Source organism: Astatotilapia calliptera, chromosome 3 (assembly GCF_964374335.1).
Source record: "Astatotilapia calliptera chromosome 3, fAstCal68.1, whole genome shotgun sequence".
NCBI lineage: Eukaryota > Metazoa > Chordata > Actinopteri > Cichliformes > Cichlidae > Astatotilapia > Astatotilapia calliptera.
The window spans coordinates 37,645,272-37,670,044 of record NC_137424.1 but is presented as its reverse complement, the minus strand read 5'-3'; the positions used below and the strand labels follow the sequence as shown (position 1 = coordinate 37,670,044).

Here is a 24,773-nt window from a genome sequence, read left to right as displayed (position 1 = left end):
GCACAGAGCCAAGCGGCAGATAATTAAAAGAATATCTACTGGTCGGGTTCCGATTGAAGCCTTGTGGTAGGCAGGCCTCTAGACCGGAAACTTAACAGTCGGAATTAATGGATGCTTACACACAAAAGCAGCTCTAGCAAATCAAATCATTCAAATAAATATGTGTAAACCAGTTTCCTCCGATACCTTATTGAGGCTCCGTGCTGCACTGTCTTTGCCACCTGGTGTGAGGTTCCTCAGCTGCACGTCAAGCAGATCCACCAGCTGAACCATGGCCTTCACCGTGTAGGTGATGTCCCCCGCCTGAAGATTGCTCTTGGTTTGCTCTGCCAGCTCCCGGGCGATGACCGCCGCCGTCTCTCCGGCTTTTATCTAAGGAATGGGACAGCCAATCCAGTTAAAGCTGAATTTGTGAAGTTTTTAAACGAGGCGGCTGGCTTGTACGGAATGTTTTTCTCTATAACTAAAGGCAAATCAAAACAACCCCAGGTCCTTTGCTTTTTGCTGCTGTGGCATTCAAAAAGAACACTCTAGAAAACATGACAAATTACTGTATTCATGTATAATGCCCCCTAAAATAAAAGGCGTTTAACCTAAACCTTTTCTGCAACTGCTGCAATATCGCACACAATTAATGTGGTGAGACGATCCTCAGCCGACTGAACACTAGGAGCCAATATTGCATCCAGACATAATTATGAGACTATTGAGGGAATTTCCCAAGAAAGCCTTACACCTTTGTAAAAACTAATAGAGAGCAGTGCAGCTTGGGGATAACAGTGTATACACAGTGCTGAATATATGAAGTTCAACAAGTTATGCGAATGTGCTAGAATCTGACAAGGAAAACGATTACTCTCACCGTCACCCTTTTATTGTTGTATGAAAATTATTGCTTTTTTTTATTTGCACAGTGAACCTTTCATATCTTAAACATTACTTCCAGTTTTCACTGCAGAAATAGTTCAGCCAAATGTATACATACTGTAAAATTAAAGCTTCTGACATTCTCTAAAGCCCTCCTATGAAATGTCATCGTTCAATCATAGCTTAGCTACTTTACAGTACTGTGAGAAAGTCTTGAGCCAACCACCGTTTCTTTATATTTTGCTAAGATAACGGAACATGACTGCAGTGGTTTACTGAAACATGCAAATATACATGTAGATATATAAATATATAAGACAAAAACTGTGCAATTGACAAGCCTGAAAGTCAATACATGGTATTCTTTAACACAGCCCAAACTGTTTCAGGCTTTCCCGTCATTTCTTTAAGTACAGTAGTCATCAGGAATTACACCATACCAAGGGGAATCACTTGGTTGGGGCACAAACACTAATTTATGCCCGTCAAACGATATTATTCTTGCAATTTTTAGTAGAACTGAAGAAATTAAAGCAGTGGGAACAAATTTTATGTTTTGTCGCAGGCTAATAGTTGCAAAGTGGCTAAAATACCAACTTTTTCTGCTCTGTGTAGACAGAACGCTGGTTTATCTATTGAGTTAGGTGCTTTTTTGTGCTTGACAGATTCACAAGTTAGTGTTAATCGGCTTAACAAACAATGAAATATTGCTCTGAAAATTGTCACATGTAAGGATTGGACTAAGAATAAGTGAAAAGCTTCAAATGTCCAAATAAAAACTTGCTAAAGACAAGAACCTCAGCTTCCTCGGAAGCAAAATACAAAGAAGTGAGAGTTTCGCACAGTAAGCAGGTCCGTAAAGCATTGCTGAAGTTTGATTTGTGGAACTTTAACAAAATAAGTACTGGATGCTGTGTTTTGAATTCCTTTGCTGATGAAACATATTAGCAAAAATGTAAAACTAACTTTTTATATGCAGTGAAAGATATCAAATATCAAAATAAGAGTAAAAACTGAGTTTTTTCACTATCACCTAATATAGTATGCTTGCGAAACATAAATTAAAAATATTAAAACACCAACAGATGAGCTAGAGCTAGCTTACTTAGCTAGTATAGCTAAGTAACCTTAAAACTGCTACCCACAGTTTTCATTTTAGCTCAGAGTTTCCACCAAAAAGCAAAACCAACAATCTTTCCTCAATAAGTTCCCAAAGAGCACATTATTTAAAACAAAAACAAAGCAGTTACAGGAATTTTTTCAAATAATATATGAAAAGGTTTCCCCTGATGCCAACAAAACGCTGCTTTTGTTCAAAACGCTTTGACGACAGAGATTTAAATGAAAAAGAAATAAAATAAATGCCACATTCTTTTAGAAATAAATCACACAGTAACTGAGAAACAGATCACTTTAATGAGTAATGCTTGAAATTACCTGACAGCAATGGTGACCGATAAGACAGCCCTGCATGTTGCATATGTCGATGACTACAATGGGAAACTGTGTAGCCTCAGTAAATAAATCTAGAGTTGATTAAATGCCCAATACATATCTGGGTCTTACGCTCTGGGTCAGTTCCCTTTAAAGATTGAACTAATCGAGTCGTAAGATGAGCCCCAAAACAGCGGTGGTATCATCTAAAACAGGATCGTCCTGATTTACTCTGACATTACCTGCTATCATCGCCTGTGAGTTTATTAGTGAAGCCAATTAGGCTGCTTAAATTGGTCTTTACAGAGGTGTAAGCAGAGGAATGTTTCTTTGGAAGATGTTTTCCTCTTTACCCTCCCTGCTCTCGTCTCTTAATGAGGGGATGTGGGGATGCTAGGTAAATAGCTCTGCTTTCTTTTTCTCCCTTCTGCTTGTCTCGTGTCATTTCCTTTCCTTTTCGTGCTTTATATCTTCCTTTCTCATTTTGAGAAACCATCTGGTAATGAGCAGTGCCACATACAGGACAATGGCCCTAGATATAAAATAACGAAGTGCCAGATGGGCATTCCAATTGTCTGACAGGTTGATCTTCATTAGAGTCTTCCTGTCTCTGCTCCGACAGGCACGCTGCCGGAGTGTGATTTGTTTTAAAAATAAGAAAAGATTAATAACACCTTTGTTTAAAAAAAGCGTGCATATTTTGATTGTCACATCTTTCTGTAGAACTTAACAGGCATTACTCTACACTAGAGTCACCCTGTTAGACCTGAAGTGAGCCACCCGCCACAGCAGGTTCAGAAAAAGCTTTGCTGTAGTTAATTTCTCTAAACAGCAGCCAGTTGCTGAGCTTTATTGCACTGCTGAAATGGGCCCGCGCTGCACAGAAATGCACCTGATAATTTCCCCGCCTTCTATTTTGTTACCCAACAGCCGTTCTCCATCCATATCCGCAAACTGCCGTTTGTTTAATGGGCTGAGCTTTGTGCCGTCGAGTACACCATAAGCGTTATAACATGTACGCCTCGGGGTCCTATGAGTTTAAGGGAGAACATTTGCAGCACTGCCTGCAATTCATAACCTGGAACCCTGATCCTCCCTTGCAGTAACCTTCCCCTCCTTTAAGATTTGATTCCCTTACAGATTTTAACAACGGGAGCTTTATAAATATGGAGCTTTGCATAATAAATCGCCTGCAGAGGAGGAGATCCGAATCGTTTGCACTTGAGAAGTATAGAATGCAAATAACCGCCGGTTCATGTAAGACAGAAAGCGGTCTGCATTAGCTGTTACCCACAGCAGGCTATTACACTATGATCCTGTGGTATTGGTTTTCACTCCAACCCAACCCAGCCACCCACTCACGCCAAACACATGCACGCACAAGAATAACCTTTCTATTGAGTAAAGCCTTTGGCTAATCGATGACATTAATGGACCAATTAAGAAGAGACAATAGGACAAAAGGAGAAAAAAAAAACCCACACAAAAACTAAAGTCCTCTGAGTACAAATGATGTACGCATCCCCGATGTGCATTGTGATGTGCGGCGAACGTTCGTCAGAATAAGGTAAAAGGGTGCCGTTGTGTTCAAGCTAAATCCAAATACATTTAAGCTCAAATCCTCCAGGCTATCTTCAAGCTTTTTCCCACAATTTTATTCTAAAGAGAAATGTGTGATAATTGCTAATCAGGAAAAACAAACACACACACAAAAGCAGTCCATGAACTAAATTATATACCCTGTGAATCTGTGCATCTTTCTTTTCCAATACTTTTGTTACCTTTTGGCTGATGATGTTGACCCAAGGCGAGGTACAGTTGCTAAAGTCAGGCCCCTGGGAGTCCCAGTATCCTTCGGGGCCCATGCACATGTATGAGGCCACACCTAGAGAGCGAACGAGAGATAGGGAGGAGAGTTAAGAGGCTTTGTGGGAAGAACTGCGTCAGATTTACTAGATTGGGTTTGTAAACGCTCAGACAATCAACTTTATCCATATTTTGTGTAGTACTTTTGCTATTTGCAAGAAAATCCCAAGGAGCATAATTCTTCAAGTGATTAAATTAATGGATGTAGAAAAATGTAATTGGACAGCTTTATCTTATAGCGACTGAAATGAAGTTGCTTCACTCGAGGCCAGTTGGAGTTGCCCACGCGGCGTCTGTATTTAATCATTAAAAGTCAGACGGCGTCTGCATGTGTGTGACAGTTCGGCTCCTGCATACGCAAGAAAACGCACCAAAATAGGTACCAATTAAGTCTGCCCTAGCTTGAATTCATCAGGAAGGTCAATTAAGACGGGCTCTCTGCTGACAGAGAGGTGCTCCGGTGAGTGAGCTCCTTGCAAAACGCTCCATTTTTGACTTTAGCACAAACACACATCCAGAAACTGACCAGTGTCTGTTAAGCCCCTCTGAATCTGCTGTACCTACCATCGCTTTCAGCTGAACTCACTGTTACTGCAAAATGGCATCGAGGTAGAAATGTAGAAATGCAGCTTGCTTGTTGACTCGTTCTGCCGCGCACCTCAAATAATTTGCTCCCATATTTTCATAGCTGACATCAGCACGGCTACACGCTGACATTAAATCGCCCTTGCTTGTACTTAAAGGGAGGGTGAGACTGCCAGTATTAACAGATAGAACTTTTGACTGACATATAATTTCCTTCCCCGGTCCACCTTGGACAGCTGTACGTTTGATGGGTTTATAAGATAAGGGACTCTGTATTTCTGCCTATATTTAGAGGCAAAGGGGCATAAAAGACAGAGGGAGAAAGAAGAGGGAGTCGGAGGAATGCTGGGGGATGACAGCGGGCGAAGTGATGGTACATGGAAGAGGAGCTCGAGGAACTTTCAACGAGTGGCAGAGGAAGCTCGCACAGTTGTGTATTGCTTGGCAGTGCCGTCTGAAGTGCAATGGCTTTGAAGAGTAGCGCTGAGAGGAGGTGGGGTATGTGTGGCTCTTATCTTGCCATGTGATGCCTGTTAGTGAGGTCTCGATGGGTGCTGGTGTTACCCAGTAATGAAGACTGTATGTAAATGTGTGGGCCTGAATCTCGGTGCTGATTGATGAAACGAACAGACTTTTTCCAGCATTCGAGCAGGATTTGGGGGCTATGATGTCACTCTACTATGTATAAAATAAAGCATGACAGCTTTTGTTTTATGTTTTAATCATTTATTATTAACACTGAGTTATTTTGCTGATGCAACAACTGTATGAATGTAGTAGGTAACCCCTTTAATTTCTCCTACCATAATCTGGCCCTGCTACAGATTGGCCCTGAACTCTGGATGGAAAATGGATGGATGGACTATAATCTTCATCCGTGTATTACGAGAGGATTGGCCTTAAAAAATAATTTGATCATAGCCAGGTTCCATTTAAATATGAAGTGCTCCCCCCGAGTTTTTACTTCCTGAGGTAAAGCTTTTATATCAAAAGCCGGCCAACGTTGATTTAATCTCGATGTACTCAGGCCTCCATTCTCTTAGTATCGATACGGCGACGGGGCTCGAACGAGACACGCACAAACAAAGGCCCGATGCCTGACAAATGAAGCGCAGCAGCCCTTTCAAAAGAGCCGAACGCAAACGTGTTTAGCCGCTAATTAATTACATGAATTGCGCCCTGAGAGACAAGAAGTAAATATGGCCGTGCGCCGTGCCGGTTACCAGTTTCCACACAGATGCGATGCTAAGCTATCTTTAGCCGTGCATCAGTGAGTCAGGAGGAGAGAGTGAGTTAGGAGGACAGGAGGCGAGAGAATGAGTGCTGCAGGGGGAGTGTAAACATAAACAAAACACACACGGTGACAACATCAAGGCAAAGAGGCTCACAGTAGACTGTGTCTCCTAAGGAGAGAGCTGACATCCTCACACAGACGAGAAGCAAAGAAAGCACATCCGCGTATCTCATCAGGAGAGCGCTTTCAGCTCTAAACATGGGAATCTTTGAGATTTGCAGGGAGTGATTAGGTCAACTGCAGGTCGTTATTTGACGTAATGTCACTGGCATTATGTAAGCGGCAGGAAACGCAATGAATAAATCATACGCCCATCTGAGGTGCGTGAGGCACGTGCAAACCTATTTTCCTGGTTTTGACCAAAGAAAATGAAGAGATCTGGGAGAATAGTTCCAAATGCTACAGCATCCACAACAGAAAAGATGACAACGACAACAACAGAAACAGCGTACAAGCCAACAGCTTCACCAGATAATTAAATCTCTTCTCCGGGGAAAGACCTTAAAAGTGAGTGCACTAAAAATGTCATCACCTACACTGCACGGGATAACTTATGTTATTTGTACCGAGCAACTGTAAAGGAATTCAGCCTGGAAGGATATCTTTTTATTGATCCCTGTAGTGAAACTAATTCTCTATATTTAACCCATGTCCAAGTACTCGGAGCAGCGGACGGCCACTGACCAGAACCTTCTTTCCGTGAAGTTCAATTTTATCTGTGCGTAGGTAGGCTTGTTATGGAAGTCTAGATTGAATATCATGGGTAATTACAGTTGCTGCTACTACTTTTTTATCTCTGAGTTTATTGGGACGATAATACACTACCTTAGCCCCCACTCAGGTGTAAAGACCTGCCATTGACCCCATGTAACCTAGTAACTGGGGAAAAATGTGTATTGACAGTGGTTGTCAGAGGTTGCTAGAAAAATTAGTTGCAAAGTAGCATGCTGCACTGAAACCTCCTTGAGATTGCTTTGGTTGCTATAAGACTGCTGCAGTCACACATTGTTTGCATAAAAGTTGGCAACTTGTCTGCAGTAACTCTGCAACCACTTGAAAAGGAGTCGTTCACCTTCAAAATAAGAGTTGCACCTTTTGAAAGTGGTTGGTTTCAGTGATGAGACAACTTTTTCAAGTTTCACTCCATCCACATGGTTACTTTGTGGCTGATTTAGTTTGCAAACACTCACTAACAGGGTGTTGGTGCAGCACCCTCTTTGCAACCGTTTTTTCACCTAGCAACAGCTAGCAAAGTCCAGCAACCACTTGCTAGCTAGTCAGGGAATATACACTTTCCCCTAGCAACAAGATGTTCCTGGCTCTATCCATACATGCTCATGTCTTAGTCCTGCTCTAACTTTTCCTTCAATTCAATTCAATACAATTTTATTTAACTGTACAGTATCAATTCACAACAACAGCCGTCTCAAGGCGCTTTAGCCCAGCAATTACATTCTCCTCAATGAGCAAGCAGTTGGCGACAGTGGGAAAGAAAAACCCTCCTTTAACAGGAAGAAACCTCAAGCAGAACTAGACATCCATCTGCTGCGGCCAGTAAAGTGAGACAGGACAAAATAAATAAATATAAATACCTAATGATCCAGGTGGACAGGGCATCTTGGCTAACGTTCCCTGCTTCGTCCTCGGCCAGGACACGTCCATCATCACCAGTGGACTGCAGTACTCCACCCTAAGATTTGGTAGCTTAGCGGTGGCCGGGGCCGCGTTGACATCTTCTTGCTCCAAATCTTCCAAGACCGTCTGGTACGGTTCCACCACTGCCGATGTGGTTCGTGGCGACTGGACCACCAAAGGCGTCGTGGCGGGCACCTTGGTGGTGGTGGTCCTGGATGTCGTGGTTGTCGTGGTAACAGGAGGTCTGGTGGAGGTCCTCGTTGTTGTGGTCGTGGTATCCATGTACACCATTATCGAGGAGGACGTTTCTAGGAAACGACAAAGAGAAAGGGGACGACAAAGTGAGCCGATGAATTCAAATGTAAAAAAAAAATTTAAGAAACTTGAAAGCAAATAATTTTGCTTTTAATTTAATTTTTAATAATTATTTTTACTCCGTCTGTGTCGCTGAGAGAAAATTTATTTTGGTGCAGGTAGAAAAAAAAACCAAGCCTGAGTGTATGCATGCGGGTTTATTCTTTCCTCCTTCTCCATGTGTCAGTTGAAAGAAAACAGTTCAAAGAGGATCAACTGGAACTGGCAGGTGTGACTTACACGGGTGTGCGTTTGGTCTAGTTCTAGACCCCCGTCGGCTAAGCTTACACACACTACACAAACTTCCAGCTGTGTAGTCTAAATGCGGCTGTTGACGAGGGCATATCTCTGCGAGTCAATACCCGGGTTTTGTAGCTCCGTGCTATTTCGAGGTCAGCCGGGACAAACTGAAATACCTGTTTCCTGCATGCGAGTCTTCCCTGCGGTTACACTCCAGGAGGTTTTTGCTAATGACGCTGTTTGCCTGAGCTGTTGGGGGACAAAGGCTATCATAACACCGGCGTGCACCGAGATGTGCTCGCACACCGGCTCGGTAATCCTCTTCCTCCTACTCAAAAGCACATACCGCTCTTTGACTCCCTGTCATCAATCACGCCATCTTCTCATCCATCCTGTCCCTTTTAGAAGCTTTCCCTTGGGCCCCTGATTGGAAAATAGAGGTCCCAAATTAATTTAGCTACAGGCTTTTTATGAATGCGTGGACTCGATTAAGCCAGAGAAGGTCAGAGGACACATGGGGAGGCCATGCTTCATAATGCATTTTCCAAAGCTTGGCTTTAGTCTACAAAAATATGCCCAATGGAATATTTTTACTCTATTTTAATAATATGTATAATCTGTATTATTCTTTATACAGTGCTATTTTTGCTACCCTGACATTTCTGTATGTCGTGATCTTATTACTGAAAGCGATTCGAAAGAAGAAAGCTTGCTGTAGACTCTTTAAACAAATGAGAGTGCTCTCTCTCTCCCTCTCTCTCTCACACACACCCACACAATTTGGACCTCAGCAAAAAGAAAAAAAATGCAATTTGTGACATTTGTCGTTTCCGACTAATGCAAAGATACAATCAAGATGACAGAAGTGACAAATGGTACTAATCTCTGTATGAAAGGAGAGCAAAACAAAATGTAATGAGGGTTGATTTTAGGTTGGCACACGTAATGGACGTCACGCGTCCCAGAGAGCTCAGATAACAGACACCCCCTCACTCCCTCCCATCCTCCTCGAAACGCAATTCCCTCTGATTCAATTTACAATCGGACAATTTCTCTGTATGGTAAATTTGGTAGGAGCAAAATAAGACAGCATAAATTAGCGCCGCTGTTGGGGACGCAGAAGCCCCCGGAGGCTGTAATGACATCCGACTTCTATCAGCAGTCAATGCATTTAACGCTTAACAGCGTTCGACGACAGCCACGGTTGATTAAATAGTTTGCCGCCGCGGCGAGAGTTCCAGACTGATTGAGTATTTGTCTTCTCCCGCTAACAAAAGAGTTTGTTGTGTTTTCAAGATCTGCAGGTACCTTGGACACTCCTGTGGAGGCACTCCATCAGTAAAGCGGAACTATAACAAGAACCTCATTGAGCTGCAATGTGAACTAAAGGCACGCAGAGCCTATTTACTCCCGACTACCCGATAATGCAGCTTTTACAACTTCCAAATTTCTATCGCAGGCAGGAAAAAACAAAAACAACACAAATTAGCGCACGTAGCAGACAACAGTGGTAAGTGGGAAACACAAACATTTCAAACAGCAGGCTGTCACAGAAGTGGATATGGGTGCAAGCGCTTAAAATAAGCCCAGCACAAATGTACAGTCACACACGCCAGCCCTCGTCAGCATCATAAACTGACACTGCCACCCGTCAACAGGGCTTTAAAGAAACCACACGAATGCTCAAATACTTATTTAGCATTTCCACCAGCCGACCAAGACATCCCCATTTACATCCTACATCCCCTATTAACCGGCGTCATCAATCTGCTCCGCAGCAGCCTTCAGCTGCGATCATCGTGGAAATGGGACGAAGAAATATCTTCAAGGGCACCACCAGTCTATTTATTTCATTATTTATGAGATAACTCATTTACGCGTATTCATATCTGTATTTGAGAAGAAATGACCTCGTATACGATACGCCAAACCCTGGAAAAGGGGAAGCACAATCAATCTCAGGATAACTGAAATCAGCTGGAGGTGCTAAAACTGCGTGTTGTAAAAGAAAAACCATTAGAGCACCTGATGGGAATCTGATCATGGATATTCACAGCTCATATGGGGGTCAGCAAAGGTCACAGTGCGCCGGCGAAGATAAGCCGGTGGCTAAACAGGTGTGCTGAGGGGCCTGTTAGGATAAGGGGATGATTGTACTGGTCAGGAATGCTGATACTGAAGTGATTGTGACCGTGAGGGATTTTGCTGAGGGCGTGTTTTTTGCTTAGACACCTATAAATGCAGACTAATGTAAGCTCACTACTGTAAACGGATAATGAGGTAATTCTTTGCTGAGTAAATATACAGAGGAGTACATTCTTCCTCGTATGACTCATGCTAGAATTAAAAAAAAAAGAATGTAATCAGCAATAAATTGATCCATTATTTGTTTTAGTGCACTCAAGAGGGCTAAAGCTCCTGTTGGTAATAGACTGTATATAAAAGACACACATAGCTAATGCTTTAAAGCATTAGATGCTAGCGCCGAAACCCTGAAAAGCCTGTACAGTTCTCACATGAAAACAAAGTGGTATTAAGTATGTGATGGCAGGATTTAATTATGCTGTTCCATTCATCTAATTTTTCTGCTTATCTCATTCAGGGTCGCAGGTGTGCTGGAGGCTATCCAATGTTATGTTGGGCTCACGTTGCTTGGTAAGAACCAGACTGAATAGGCAATTGGGAAAAGGAATAGGAATATTCTGTACCACCTCCAAAAACGTGCATGCATACTAGACCCTGAACGATATAGGATTTTTCAGACGATACAGATATTTGGTGATATCGGATGATATTTTCATTATATATTATATTATATATTTCATTTTGCTCGTTTGTGTTGTTGTGTTTGCACATCTCTGTTGCTTGTGGGGCTCGCACACAAGAATTTCACTCGCATGTGCTGTGCCAGTGTGCCTGCACATGTGATGTGACAATAAAAGTGATTTGATTTGATTTATAATTTTTATTTCAGCCACACCAAATACAGATTTACCAAACAGTTGCTAGATGTGGTTATTTATTTACTGGTTACGTTCTCCCCAACTACTTAGATTAGCGGTCCCCCGGGCTGTTTGGTACCGGGCCGCGAAAGTTGATGCTCGGGTGTGAAATTTATGGTTTTCATGTTTTTTATCGGTTTTTATATCTTTATTTTTTTAATTGTTTTTATCGTTAATTCAGTTTCCCTGGGTCTTTTCCCATGTGTTATGCATAACACACTTTTTTCTGGTACCGGTACTGGTTTTATTTTGTTATATTTATCCGCGACACCTTAAAGGCCGGTCCATGAAAATATTGTCGGACATAAACCGTTAAGTGGCGCAAAAAATGTTGGGGACTGCTGACTTAGATAATCAAGGTGTTGTGTTTGTCGCACTCCAAATACAAGTTGCCAACAGCAAAGTTGCAGTGCTGGCCTTTACAAATGCCTGAATAGCTAATGTTTGATCAGATTTAATAACATCAATCTGCCGATAAATCAGCTGGCCTCTAATGCATACATAGATTTGTAAGTAAAACACTACAGGAGTGTTAGCACTGATAGCAAAAGAGGTTCAAAGCTCATCAATAAATAACGACAACTAATTTAAAAGACTGCACGACTGTGAGATTCGGTCAGATTTCCCCTGTAAACTATTCTCTTTATACACAGCGTAAAAGGAGGTGATGTACTGACTTTCTTTCCAAGGTAAAGATTACCCCCCAAAATACAACCTCTCTATATTTTATGTTAGTAGCTTTTTGGTGTTACTTCTTATAGATGGTTCTGGCACACTCATCTCCCAGACTAATGTTATTCATTTCGGAGGACAGCTTGTTTTGAAAATGAGATTGTAGCTATTTGTCTGCCGTAAGTTGAATCTGTGAAAATCTTTCCGAGTAAGTAGCCGATGGGGTGAAATTCACGCTTTAAGCATAAAGGATGTTGTGCTGCACGACTCTGCTTAGACGCTAAACCCGCGTACACAAATGAAAATGGAGAAATGACAAATTTTATGTCGTGTGCAATAGCCTTCTGAATATTTTGTCAACAAACACTGCCAAAAAACTGAAAAACGCCAACTGCTTCTCGAAGTCAGAGGCCATAAGATCTCTTTAGTTTACTATTTCTTTTAGAATAGTGATGATAAAACTCATCGTGCCACCTCCCTGAATGCTGCCGGTGATACGACAGAGAAATATGACTGGAGGATATAACCATCACGGCATGAGGTTAATTTAAAGTCACTGGGAACCTCGTCTGGAATGTAATTCCATTCTTCCATTTGATCCCGTTGAGTCCACCGTCAAATTATTTTTCAGAATGTCCTGTCTACATACTGCATGTTAAATATGCCTGCACACACACACACACACACACACACACACACACACACACACACACACACACACACACACACATATGAAAGAGAAGAAAGTGTCCTTGAGCAAACTTAAATATCTTTTCCATGCGATGAGCACAGGAGAAAAAAAGAGAAAAGCCAGCAGCAGCAGACAGCAGCCACAGTCTGCAGGCACTATCGCCTTGGAGACAACACAAGGACATTTTGTTTTGCTTTCGCCAGCTTCCCCATTCGATTCAAAGTGACAACGAGAGAGCGAGAGGGGGGGAAAACGATGCGAGCAGGTCTTTGGTATGCCCCGAGGAACTACTCTGTGACCTTACGGGACGATATGAAGGGCTTGTCACATTTTGGTTTGAGTCTCTTAATGAACTGGAGTAACTCTTTTATTACCCAGATATTTTATACAGCGATCTTTGTATGAAAAGATTCCACATTATAATGATGCGGAATACCGCAAAGATTCCTCGGGAATAAGGCCATAAGTATGTTCCAATGCCAGCAACCTCTCGATTCATGAAACAAAGCAGGCACTTCAGCGTCCTCTTCGACTTCAATAAAATGACATCAAACCTCAAAGTGATTCCTCTTCTGTATATTTAAGCTTCGATGCGTTCTCAAAGGCATTGCAAAGTTGATTAAAAAGAATAAGAGCTACGAGCTGCTCCTGCTTTCTAAGCTTGAGGGCTCCTGAACGTCCCGAATGTTCGTGCACCACCAGCCACCTTTTCATTCATAGGATAGTAGCGAACTTCTGTGGGCACTCTGACTTCTACTCTCACTGAAACGCAAGCTGCACTCATCATTTACACCTCGCTTCTGTTGCCCCCCGCCCCACGCCGAACGTGTGAAGCCTGTTTCCACCACACATAGAGCTTTGTGCTTCATTTCAAAGCATTCATTTCTAACTAATTAGCCTCTCTTTCTGTATCCCAGGGCTCGTGGCTCCCACAATTAGATAAGCCCGCTCTACTTTGCTCCAGGAAAAAAACCTGCTATGCTATTATGAAATGGATCCGGTTCATGTGACGTGCCTTTCCGCACCGTGAGCAGACTTGCGTCTCGGAGAAACTTCTGCAGACTCGAGATCAAAAGAGCTGGAAAGGGCTTTTGGGGGTAAAAATGAAACGAGCATCAGCCAGTAGAGTGACACTTCCAGCCTCGCGCTGAACCCAATTACCTCCTAATTTTAGCATTTGAACCCTTATGCGTTACATCTTCAGCCGGGCTGTAGTAAATTTTGGACAGTCTATGTGTGATGTCACCCATTAACTTTCTTCAAGTTTGTTTAAAGCGTGTGAAATGAGATTTCTGTGAGCTGCTATATTTTTAGACTGAATCGTACGTGAAGCCAGAATCCACGATCAAGGTTGTTAGCAGGCCATAATGATACTTCTGTCATTTGGATGTTTGATCTGAGAGCGCTGCTTTCACGTTGTAAATTCGTCTGCGTCTTACTTTTTTTTTATGACATCAGCACTGTTTTGTAGAAATAGGAGGTATAAAGTAAAAGTGAGAAGATCTTTTTGAGCAAATTACAGTGTGGCTGTGATGTCCACCCAAGTTGGACATTGTTGGGTACCATGTTGAAGGCAAAGCTTTTGGATTCTTCAAGGAAATGAGGTAGTGTACACGACATTTTTAATCAGTTCCAATTAATCTGTTGAACAAAACAAGAAAAAAATGTTAACATTCCCGTGTGATATACTTGCAATTTAAAAGTCTGATTATTTGTTTCTCCTGTTTGAAGCAATGCATAAGACTGCAGTCTTGTTTGGGCAGCATGCATCAAGACAAACCAGAACATGGTGGCTCTTAACAGTTCATTAGCTTAACAGAGTAGCTAATAGTAGCTAATTGTAATTTGTGGAAAAAAGCGAGTTTTCTTGTCGTTGGTTGGTTTTATTGCACAAAGTAATGAGAACTGAAATCTACTGAGAATAACAAATGTGAGCTTGAGCATAATTTGGGTGAAAACCCATTTGGCGATTAACTATAATTAAAGTCTGACTAACTGTGACCACAGACTTGTGGGTGGTCAGACAGAGGACCATGGATACCTCACTGTGGCATAAGTGCATTCGTCTTTGAGCAAGATAGGTTAAAAATTTGCTATGTAGCTCGCTTAAACTGCAGAGCTTGCTAGTTAGCCCCTTGATTACTTGCAGAAGATTTAATATGATATGATTTTTTTTTGTCTAGGAAGCTTTAAAAAGTGCTTAAATTTAATTTTCCTTCAAGGAGAGAGTCACACCTGTTGCTTCCCCCCGTTAGCAGGGCTTACGCAAAGCTAGCAAGCTTCATCGTACAGAGCAAGGTGTCAATATTTTCATCAACTCTAGACAAAAAAAACCAAACTTCTAATTTCAGACAAGTCCAACAAGTTTGAATCAGCTTTCTGCAGCTTCTCTGTAGAAATGGATATTGAACTAAATTGATAGTCATAAAAGTCAACATACATCAATGCTGCATGTCATGCTAGCAGGCTCAAAAGAAATAAACTTTATGACTCTTTAGCTTCACTTTAAGCACATTTAATTGATGTTTCTAAATGTAAGACAAAATGTTTAATGTAAAATGAAGAGATTACATCCCAATGTGGCTCTAACCTGATATGGCAAAGAGAACTGGCTTGTTCACTCATTCAGACAACAGCTAAGCGATCATAAATCAGAATCATAATGTAAAATTTTATCTTGGGACATTTTTTTTTCATCTATGCAGAGAAAAATAATAAAAGCAGTAGCATCTCTTTCATAACACAACATCAGTAGCCATTACTTTCACGGCTTTATTCACTCATTTCCCTAATGTTTATGTCATACAATCCCACTGAAATGCTACACGTCTTCATGAGTTGAGGGGAATGGGTTGAAAATAAAATGATGATAATTATGATGAAAGTCGTCCTGCCATTAAATGGAACCTTTTGAGACAAGCCTACAAATCCATCAGGGAGTGTAACTGGGGCTGTGGGTGCGGGGCTGCTGCTGCTGCTGCTGTGGGTGTTGGTGGGGAGGAGGTGCAGTAAATTATGCAGCCAGACATCCGGTAATGCTTCGATATCATCTGACATGATGAGAACCATAATGGATGGGAGCCATGCATTGTTTGGCAATTAATTTCTCATTCCCGAGCTCTCTTCCCAGGACTTGAGAGGGCATCGATGGAGGTCACACAGTGCTGGGAGAAGCGTATGCACCGGGCTGATATGTATGCACACATGGACACGGGCCCGGAGAGACACTCACTGTGTTTGAGGTAAATGACAGAAGAGATATGAGCTAAGTCTGCCTGCAAATGCGCTATCCTGAAGTACTGAAGGATGAATTAGCCACAGCTGTGCAGTAAACAAGCAGTGTTTTAGCCTAATGTGAACGTAGCTTTTGTGCATTTGCAAAACAGGATCTTCTGAATTTAATCTCTACATTTATATTTTCACATCTCGAAAAGGCGCTCAATTCGCCCTACCAGTGAAGCGTGGTAATAAGAAGTATGCAAATCTGTTCCAAGTCTACATGTCTACAGTATGAAAGACAAAGCTGTGATAGGGTTGCATTCAAACTCACAGTGTACAGAAACCCAATATTTAGCATCAAGCTACAAGGAAGAATGCTGGAATGAGTTTTTATCCTTAGAGCCAAACCTTGAGTCTCTAGTGGCTAGTGACACAGCCAAACATCGTCAAACATATCAGGGAAGGCAGAAAGAGGAAAAAGTAAGGTGCGAGGACACGCGCAGAGGGAATTGCGAAATCACTAAAGGAAAAGCATGCTCCTCCAAGGTCCCACCGTTTGCCAAAGAAAAAGAAAAAGAGCAAAGCTTCTCAAAATAACGTCAACCAACAGCAGAAAGGGCCAAATGGATACGGCCAATCTGACACTGGTGATAAAGAGAGTTAAAGATGCTTTAGAAGCCTCCAATCAGATTTACTCGGTTGATTGGCCAAAATAAATCACTTTGAGCTTGTGGGCCACCGAGCTTACCAAGCCTGTTAAATTTACTGTGGCAATTTTGGGGGGCTCTAGAGAAACCAGTTTCCACACACATACTCACATAAAATCACACATGAGGAGTTATAAAAGACGAGATGTGGTGGAAAAGATCCCGGAACTAAAACACCCAAATGCATACACTACAAACAATGCGAGAAATCACAAATATTTGTCTTGCAAAGAACTTTGACTGTGACTTTATGTTTTTTTTTCCCATTTCTGCAAACGTCAGGAGAGATGGATTGGTTGTTGGCCTTAATTGAGGGATTGCCTGCCACCTCTCTCACTACACAGGTGATCTGTGTATGATTTCTGGATCAAGGCAGAGCCGCCAAGGCCAGTGATGGATGACCAGTCAGGAGGAGAGACGCATATGATATATATTAGGGTATCACAGAGAGGGTATGAGCACATGGCACATTGTAAACTACCTGAAACATGGGCATACCTGCTCAAAGGTCTCCCCTAATTCAGTCTCAGAAAAATGGGCACAGCAATTATATTTGCTAATATATCACAATTTGTTTTTAGCCCTGCTGTGAAACATCCAAAAACATCTCTTAAACAACGACAACGAGCTCGCTCTCTCAGTGCAAAAAAAATCTAAAGCTGCATTACTAACAGAAGGCCATTGTGTTGCGGCATTAAAGGGTTTGCTAGAAGAATTTGTGCATAAGTTTGTGTATGTGCAACATCAGGGTTGGGTGCACAGATTTGCGTACACGTGTTAGAAAAATCATTTTCGACTATAATCCTAAACCTTGCACTTTCCCTCGAAGAAAATTGCCCTCTGCGAGAGGTGCACCAGGCATGTGATAAGTGCCTCGCCTGCAAATAAGCATGTAGCCTACATTCCTAAGCCCCAACATCAAAAAGGGCTTCATTCAGCAAGCAAAAGGCTGCATTTTTATGGAACGGTAGCATTTGGTTTGAATTGCTCAGCATTATATTCCTCAAAGCATTGTAAGGATAAAAAAAAAACTATGATGATATATGACAAATGCAGGGTATCTCTGAATCTATATAATAGCTTGTCAAAAAAAAAGCAGAAAAAAGTGATGACAGTTATTCTAAGCCAAGCACATGAGCAGTGGAACAGAAAGGACAACAGTTTGTTGCCTTTAAAAGCACACTGAGTCACACTCACATTATCTGCAGCGACTTTGCCAGCCTGCATTTACTGCTTAGACAGTCTTAATCAATTTAGCATGTGTCAGGCTCTTCCAAATAGAGCCAAGATGGCCCGAACGTCCAAAACATTGGCTGTTTCGGCATGAAGGTCGGGGTGTCACGTCTGCTGACTCTCTCCAGGCCAGCAGGGCTGGCGTTGTGCCTGGGCCAGATGGCAACATGTGGCAGAATTACAAGATTGTCAGACAATGAATGTATCCATGACACCAACTGTGCCACATCAAATGCACCAATCATGAGTCGATGAAAACAGTCACTCACGCAGCGACACACGCAGACATGAGAGGGTGTTTGACTAAAACGGCAAGATGAATCAAAGACCACAGAGGCACTGCTGATTTCTGTAAAGTGTCATAATCAGGCATAATTAAAGCCATTCACAACAAACACACCATTATAATTAGGGGTGGGGGAAAAAATCGATACCGTGTAGTATCGTGATATTTTGTTTGCTAATAATGTATCGATACAGGGACAGCAGAAATCGATATTTTGTTACAAAAAAGGTTTTTGTGCTCTGACTTCAGAGCATGTTGATCCTTTTTCTGAGCAAGAATCCTGACATTCCTTCACTGTCCAAATGTGTTTAACTTATTTTTGGCAGCAATAAACATGACAGTTTACTTATTTTAATTTAAGACGTTTTATTTTAATTATGTTTAAAACTTTTTTATTTAATGTAAAATTATTTTTTGTTTTAATTTACTTTCAAATTCTTCAGTTGCTGAATGGGCTGCATAGTTTTCATAAATTGCATAGTTCAGAATAGCTATAATCGTACCAGATGGTTGCATTCAATTAAGTTGGACTAGACTGTAATACAAACCGTTCAGTTTGTCAACAATAAAACTGACTTAAATGAGAGAAAGACTGAGTGTGAGACTTTGATATTAGATAAAATGAATATTGATAAAGTTTACCTTTCTGTACAGAATCTGAATATCGCAAAATATTAAAAAAAATTGCAATAATATCGTATCGTGCGTTAAGTATTGTGAAAATATCGTATCGTGGGATGTATGGTGATTCCCACCTCTAATTATAATGTTTAATCGATGATGTGAGGCTAAACATAGAAATCTCTCAGAGTCTTGGTGTTACGCCGGCATAAAAAGGCTGTGGAAGCAGCTTGGAATATTAACTTATGGATGGTATGTTACTGCTACAGACAGCAGCAGCAGGTGAGAGAGGCTGAGGCAAATTTTCTCATGTGGCTGCCCTTGCCTTTCCTGTCCTGTGGAGTTAATGCAGCGAGCGCCTCATGCTCACTGTGGCAGACAGCACAGAGGTTAGTCTGGTAAAGTCGAGGCCTGGAGAAAGTCTTTTCCACAGCTAAGTTTGTCAGGAAAAAAGCTTTATAGTTTTGTAACTGATACCGTCATTGTGGAGATAACTTCATTGGAAGCGAGCTACGCAAAAATATTCATCGCTAAGATCAAGACACATACTGCAAAAGGAAATCACGTGCTTCCATGTTTAGGCTTACATAAGTGTATTTAAGAACATATAAAAAGAAAAAAAGGTTAAAAAAAATAGTATTGTGAACAGCTGTATATATTTCAAGATGATTGCCATCTTGGCAGCATAAGGGAAGATCAGACAATTTTGAGAGGGATCAACAATCAACAGACAATTTTGAGAGGGATATTTAGCTAGCTAGCTAGCTTCTCAATTAGCTAGCTAGCTAGTTTGCTAGCAGGGGCACTATTTTTAAAGCTTTTGAGGTTATATACATGTCTCATTGTTTTAAACTGTTGTAATGACTTAAGAATTTAGTATTACAATCAGAGGCAGGGTATCATTTGTCAAGAGGGGTCCTTTTATTGTTTGTTGTTTTTTCCCGGCACGGTAGTAAATCATGAACTAGAGGGATCTTATATATTCTGAAAGCTGTTAGAATATTTATTACATCAATGTAATGTTTATAGAATAATTATGAACTATTAATTACGACTAGAAGATTCCAAAACTTAATCATAACCACAGTTTACAAGAACATTTCAATGTGTTTTTTAAATTAAATTAATATGCATAATAATCTCATATATTCCTCTTCACAGACAGGTGATCAAACTAAACATAAAAATACAAATAGCATAACATGCCAGATTTAAATTTCACCCCCACTTAACGTTGCTGCGAGAGTAAGAAAACAGTCTGCTTTGATAATGGATATTTTCTGATTTCCTGCGGAGCACTGTTTGCAGTGCGCTGCCTCTCTTTTACCCACAATTTGCAAAGTTACAGACGGTAAATGAAGCAACTTTATTACATTTACTGAGATCTGCTCAGAAATTTGTAGCTTGAGAGTCAATAAATATGTGAAAATGACTCAGCTCTGTAACCTGTTCTACAGCATCTTGGGTCGCATGTTTTAAATGACGCAGGGAATTGCGGTCAAGTTAGGGTTGATCTGTTCATTCAAGAATGTAAAGCCAACAAATTGTAAAGCCAACAAATGCACAATTCATTACACCGAATTCCAACATCAGCTTTTGTGTGTCTTCTGATGCTCTGAATCTACTTTATTCTTCTTTTATTTAATTAATGGCAGTCTTCTCTTTGAAACAGTGATCCTTAGTGACTTAATGAATAGTTAGAACAGAACTACACAGTGTCATTTCTGTTGTCTCTACTGCGTTGGATGAAAACCCGCAAAGTAAAAGTCCGTTTTTGACTTGACTGTTGTTTGCGCTACATGCAGTGCTAAAAATCAGGAGCGAGGTTAAATATATTTAACCCCAGTATACACTCCAGTATATAGTGAGAACACAGTAGCATCAAAATACAAACGATAATTAGTTATCGTGTTTGTTTATCTAAAGGAGGTCTTTTTTAAGAGAATAATATGCTAACATGTCGTTTAGCATGTTAGCATAATTACCTTTGCTGATTAGCGTAAAGTCCAGCTGAGATGGGTCGTACTAGTTGAAACTGTTAGTTAAAATATGTTTGATTTGGTATTTTCTAAGCAAGGTACAAACCTAAAAACTGGTATATTTCCAAATGAACCATTTCAGGATCTGTTTCAGGGTTATTCATTAGCACTTTGTTGGATGAGAACCAATGACAGTAAACATAAAGCAGTTGAGAGAAGGAGTAATTGTTTTCAGTTGTTACCCGTGGCAGTCCTTCAGTAAGAAAATTGTCCATGTGATGGGACATATTTGGTTTCATTGGAACATCAATTTTTTCAAGGATTTCTTTTTTTTTTTTCTTTTGGCTGCCTGGTCTTCAACTAACAGCGTTGATACTAATTTCATGCAGCTCCTCAACTTGCTGGGCGGCAATCTTCGTAGTCCTAAAACAATCCCGTGAAGTCTGTCCTCAGTGAAGGAGATGATTGAGCTGAATCGCAAAGTGATGGAGGAGGTGAAAAACACTACAAAAGGTGAATTTGAAGCGCTGGCTGATGGATAGTTGAGAGTCAGCTACTGTCAGATCAACATGCTCTAGAGAGGTTGCTTTGGCCTTTGTAATATTTTCCATTTACCACCATGTTTTTTTTTTAAGTTCATGCTTGCATGCATGCTTACTAACCATTCATGTAGTGTTGTCCTCAAGCTTTATTTTCATTTATGCTTTAAAAATATTAACACAGCAAATTTATTTCAGCTGTCCTCACATAATCAGCATTGAATGCGCTCATGAAAAGTGATAACAGAGCTTTTATATCTGCCTACTAAAAGCTACACTTTCTACTGCAAGTTAATGAAATTAATTATCAGACGAGCACACTTGTGCATGGATCATCTGTCTTTAAAAACATCCTGTCTGGATCAAAATACTGGTCGGCTTGTTGAGGAGGCTGCAAGTGGACAATTAAGTGAAGCTCACAGCCAGTGTGCACATCCAACCTAATTTGTAGATTTTTTTAAATTGGACACATTTTTTAAGGTTGTAATGTGGTTTTGGCAATTCCAGTCATCATCCCCCTGCCCCAACCTACTCCCCCCGTAACATGTGCTGTACCCTGGGCATACGGCAATGGAGCCCCAGCTGTGGGTCTGGCCATGTATCTGCTGCTCTGTTGCCCATGTACCATGCTCCACTGCTGTGGCAGGTCAGGCATGCTCGTGGAAGTGGAAGCACAAGTGGAAATGAGCTTGTGTTAGTGCGATCAGAGAATGACACCTTTCTGTAAGCGCTAACAGGCACTGTGATCATGACACTGGATCAAATTTCAGAAGCTCATGTTTGCAGGAAAAGGAAGAGACTACATCGGCTTTTGACTCTCTAGTGTTCTGTGGTTCATCGAATCATTTGTTCTGGGCTCGCTGAATGACAACAATGACTCAGAATGAACTACAACTAACACTTAGCATTTCTTTTTAGCTTAAAAACAACTCACATTTGTCACGGTCCGCTGTGACGGACCGAGTGGAAAGTGCGTGGAGGACTCAGGTGCAGACACGAGTGATAAGGAAGTGGACTTAAACAAAAGCGAGCCTTTTATTGTGGCTGATGAATACAACAGAAGCAAACCAGAATAAGGGCAGCACAAGAGCAATAACTAAACAGAAACCTAAACTGGGAATAAACTAAGGTAAGGCTATGACTTGGAATATAATAGACCGGGCATGGAAACACGGAGGGTGGGAACACAGACGACGCGACACAGACTGTACGAAACACAGAGACTAAATACACATGAGGGAAGATCAGGGGAAGTGGATGCACACGGGGAACACAGGTGACACTGATAATCATAACAAGACACGGCAGGAGTGGACGTAACACTGATGGGAGATGGGCAAAGTAAAGCAGGAAGTACACAGAGGTTCAAACAGGAGGAGAGAGAGCACGGGGAGAACGCAGACATAACAGGCTGGGGAAAACATAGAATAAAGCACAAAGAGAGACGAGGGCTCATAAATACACAGAGGGGCACACAGGGGGTAAGAGTCACGAAGGGAAAACACATAAGGAACAACGTAACAGATCAACCCAGGAAGCATGGCCTAAATAAAGAACAAAATACAAAAATACATGAAAACTAAGAATACTGGGCCCACATGGCCCAGGACCATGACACCACCCCCCCCTAAAGGGCTGGCTCCCGACAGCCCAAACCCAAGAAACAAAAACAGAAAACAACCCACCCAGGGCGGGAGGCGGGGGACCAGGACGGAGGGACCAGAACGGGAAACAAAACAAACAACAGAAAACACAGGAGCACATGACTGTAGTCAAAATAAAGTTCAGGGGGCCGACCCAGAGCCCACAGGCACAAGAGTTCATGGGTCACACGGTCGGGAGGCCGACCAGGCGGGTGGCACGGGTGGCAGAGCTGGTCCGGAGGCCGGCCGCGCGGAAGGCAGCGGCGGCGGCGAAGGAGACGGAGCAGTTCAGGAGGCCGGCCGCGCGGAAGGCAGCGGCGGCGGCGAAGGAGACGACGGAGCAGTTCCGGGGGCCGGCCGCGCGGAAGGCAGCGGCGGCGGCGAAGGAGACGACGGAGCAGTTCAGGGGGCCGGCCGCGCGGAAGGCAGCGGCGGCGGCGAAGGAGACGACGGAGCAGCTCCGGGGGCCGGCCGCGCGGAAGGCAGCGGCGGCGGCGAAGGAGACGACGGAGCAGCTCAGGGGGCCGGCCGCGCGGAAGGCAGCGGCGGCGGCGAAGGAGACGACGGAGCAGCTCAGGGGGCCGGCCGCGCGGAAGGCAGCGGCGGCTCTCCAGTGTCAGGCGTGCTGGCCATGGCCCGGTGGGCTCAGGACCAGACGAAGCACAGGCCGAAGCCGCGACAGACGAGGCTGAAGGCTCGGAGGCTGCTGCAGCTGACGAAGGCTCGGAGGCTGCTGCAGCTGACGAAGGCTCGGAGGCTGCTGCAGCTGACGAAGGCTCGGAGGCTGCTGCAGCTGACGAAGGCTCGGAGGCTGCTGCAGCTGACGAAGGCTCGGAGGCTGCTGCAGCTGACGAAGGCTCGGAGGCTGCTGCAGCTGACGAAGGCTCGGAGGCTGCTGCAGCTGACGAAGGCTCGGAGGCTGCTGCAGCTGACGAAGGCTCGGAGGCTGCTGCAGCTGACGAAGGCTCGGAGGCTGCTGCAGCTGACGAAGGCTCGGAGGCTGCTGCAGCTGACGAAGGCTCGGAGGCTGCTGCAGCTGACGAAGGCTCGGAGGCTGCTGCAGCTGACGAAGGCTCGGAGGCTGCTGCAGCTGACGAAGGCTCGGAGGCTGCTGCAGCTGACGAAGGCTCGGAGGCTGCTGCAGCTGACGAAGGCTCGGAGGCTGCTGCAGCTGACGAAGGCTCGGAGGCTGCTGCAGCTGACGAAGGCTCGGAGGCTGCTGCAGCTGACGAAGGCTCGGAGGCTGCTGCAGCTGACGAAGGCTCGGAGGCTGCTGCAGCTGACGAAGGCTCGGAGGCTGCTGCAGCTGGCGAAGGCTCGGAGGCTGCTGCAGCGGGCGAAGGCTCGGAGGCTGGACCAGGCGAAGGCTCTGAGGCTGCAGCTGACGAAGGCTCTGAGGCTGCAGCTGACGAAGGCTCTGAGGCTGCAGCTGACGAAGGCTCTGAGGCTGCAGCTGACGAAGGCTCTGAGGCTGCAGCGGACGAAGCACAGGCTGGACCAGGCGTAGCAGAAGGTGGCTGAACGGGCCCCTCGGACCCTCCAGCGGAGACAGGTGGCCGGACGGGCCCCTCGGACCCTCCAGCGGAGACAGGTGGCCGGACGGGCCCCTCGGACCCTCCAGCGGAGACAGGTGGCCGGACGGGCCCCTCGGACCCTCCAGCGGAGACAGGTGGCCGGACGGGCCCCTCGGGCCCTCCAGCGGAGACAGGTGGCCGGACGGGCCCCTCGGGCCCTCCAGCGGAGACAGGAGGCTGAACGGGCCCCTCGGACCCTCCAGCGGAGACAGGAGGCTGAACGGACCCCTCGGGCCCTCCAGCTGGAAGAGACGGCTGAAGCAGAAGGCAGTCTGAGGCGGAGAGAAAGCTCACGCCATTCCTAGAAGGCTGAGAAGCAGCCTGTACAGCTG

At 43.5% G+C, this 24,773-nt stretch overlaps 1 protein-coding gene across 20 annotated transcripts in view; it reads right to left on the bottom strand.

Annotated features, from left to right (window-relative positions):
- LOC113018655 (adhesion G protein-coupled receptor L3) overlaps positions 1-24,773 on the bottom strand; it is a 272,591-nt gene that overhangs the window by 80,869 nt on the left and 166,949 nt on the right. For all 20 annotated transcript variants that reach the window (XM_026161922.2, XM_080290287.1, XM_080290288.1 and 17 more), the window contains 3 exons: positions 7,639-7,989; positions 4,083-4,186; positions 187-372 (listed from right to left, as the gene is read on the bottom strand). In XM_026161922.2, coding sequence (XP_026017707.2) covers positions 187-372; positions 4,083-4,186; positions 7,639-7,989 — 641 coding nt within the window. The remainder of the gene's footprint in view (positions 1-186; positions 373-4,082; positions 4,187-7,638; positions 7,990-24,773) is intronic.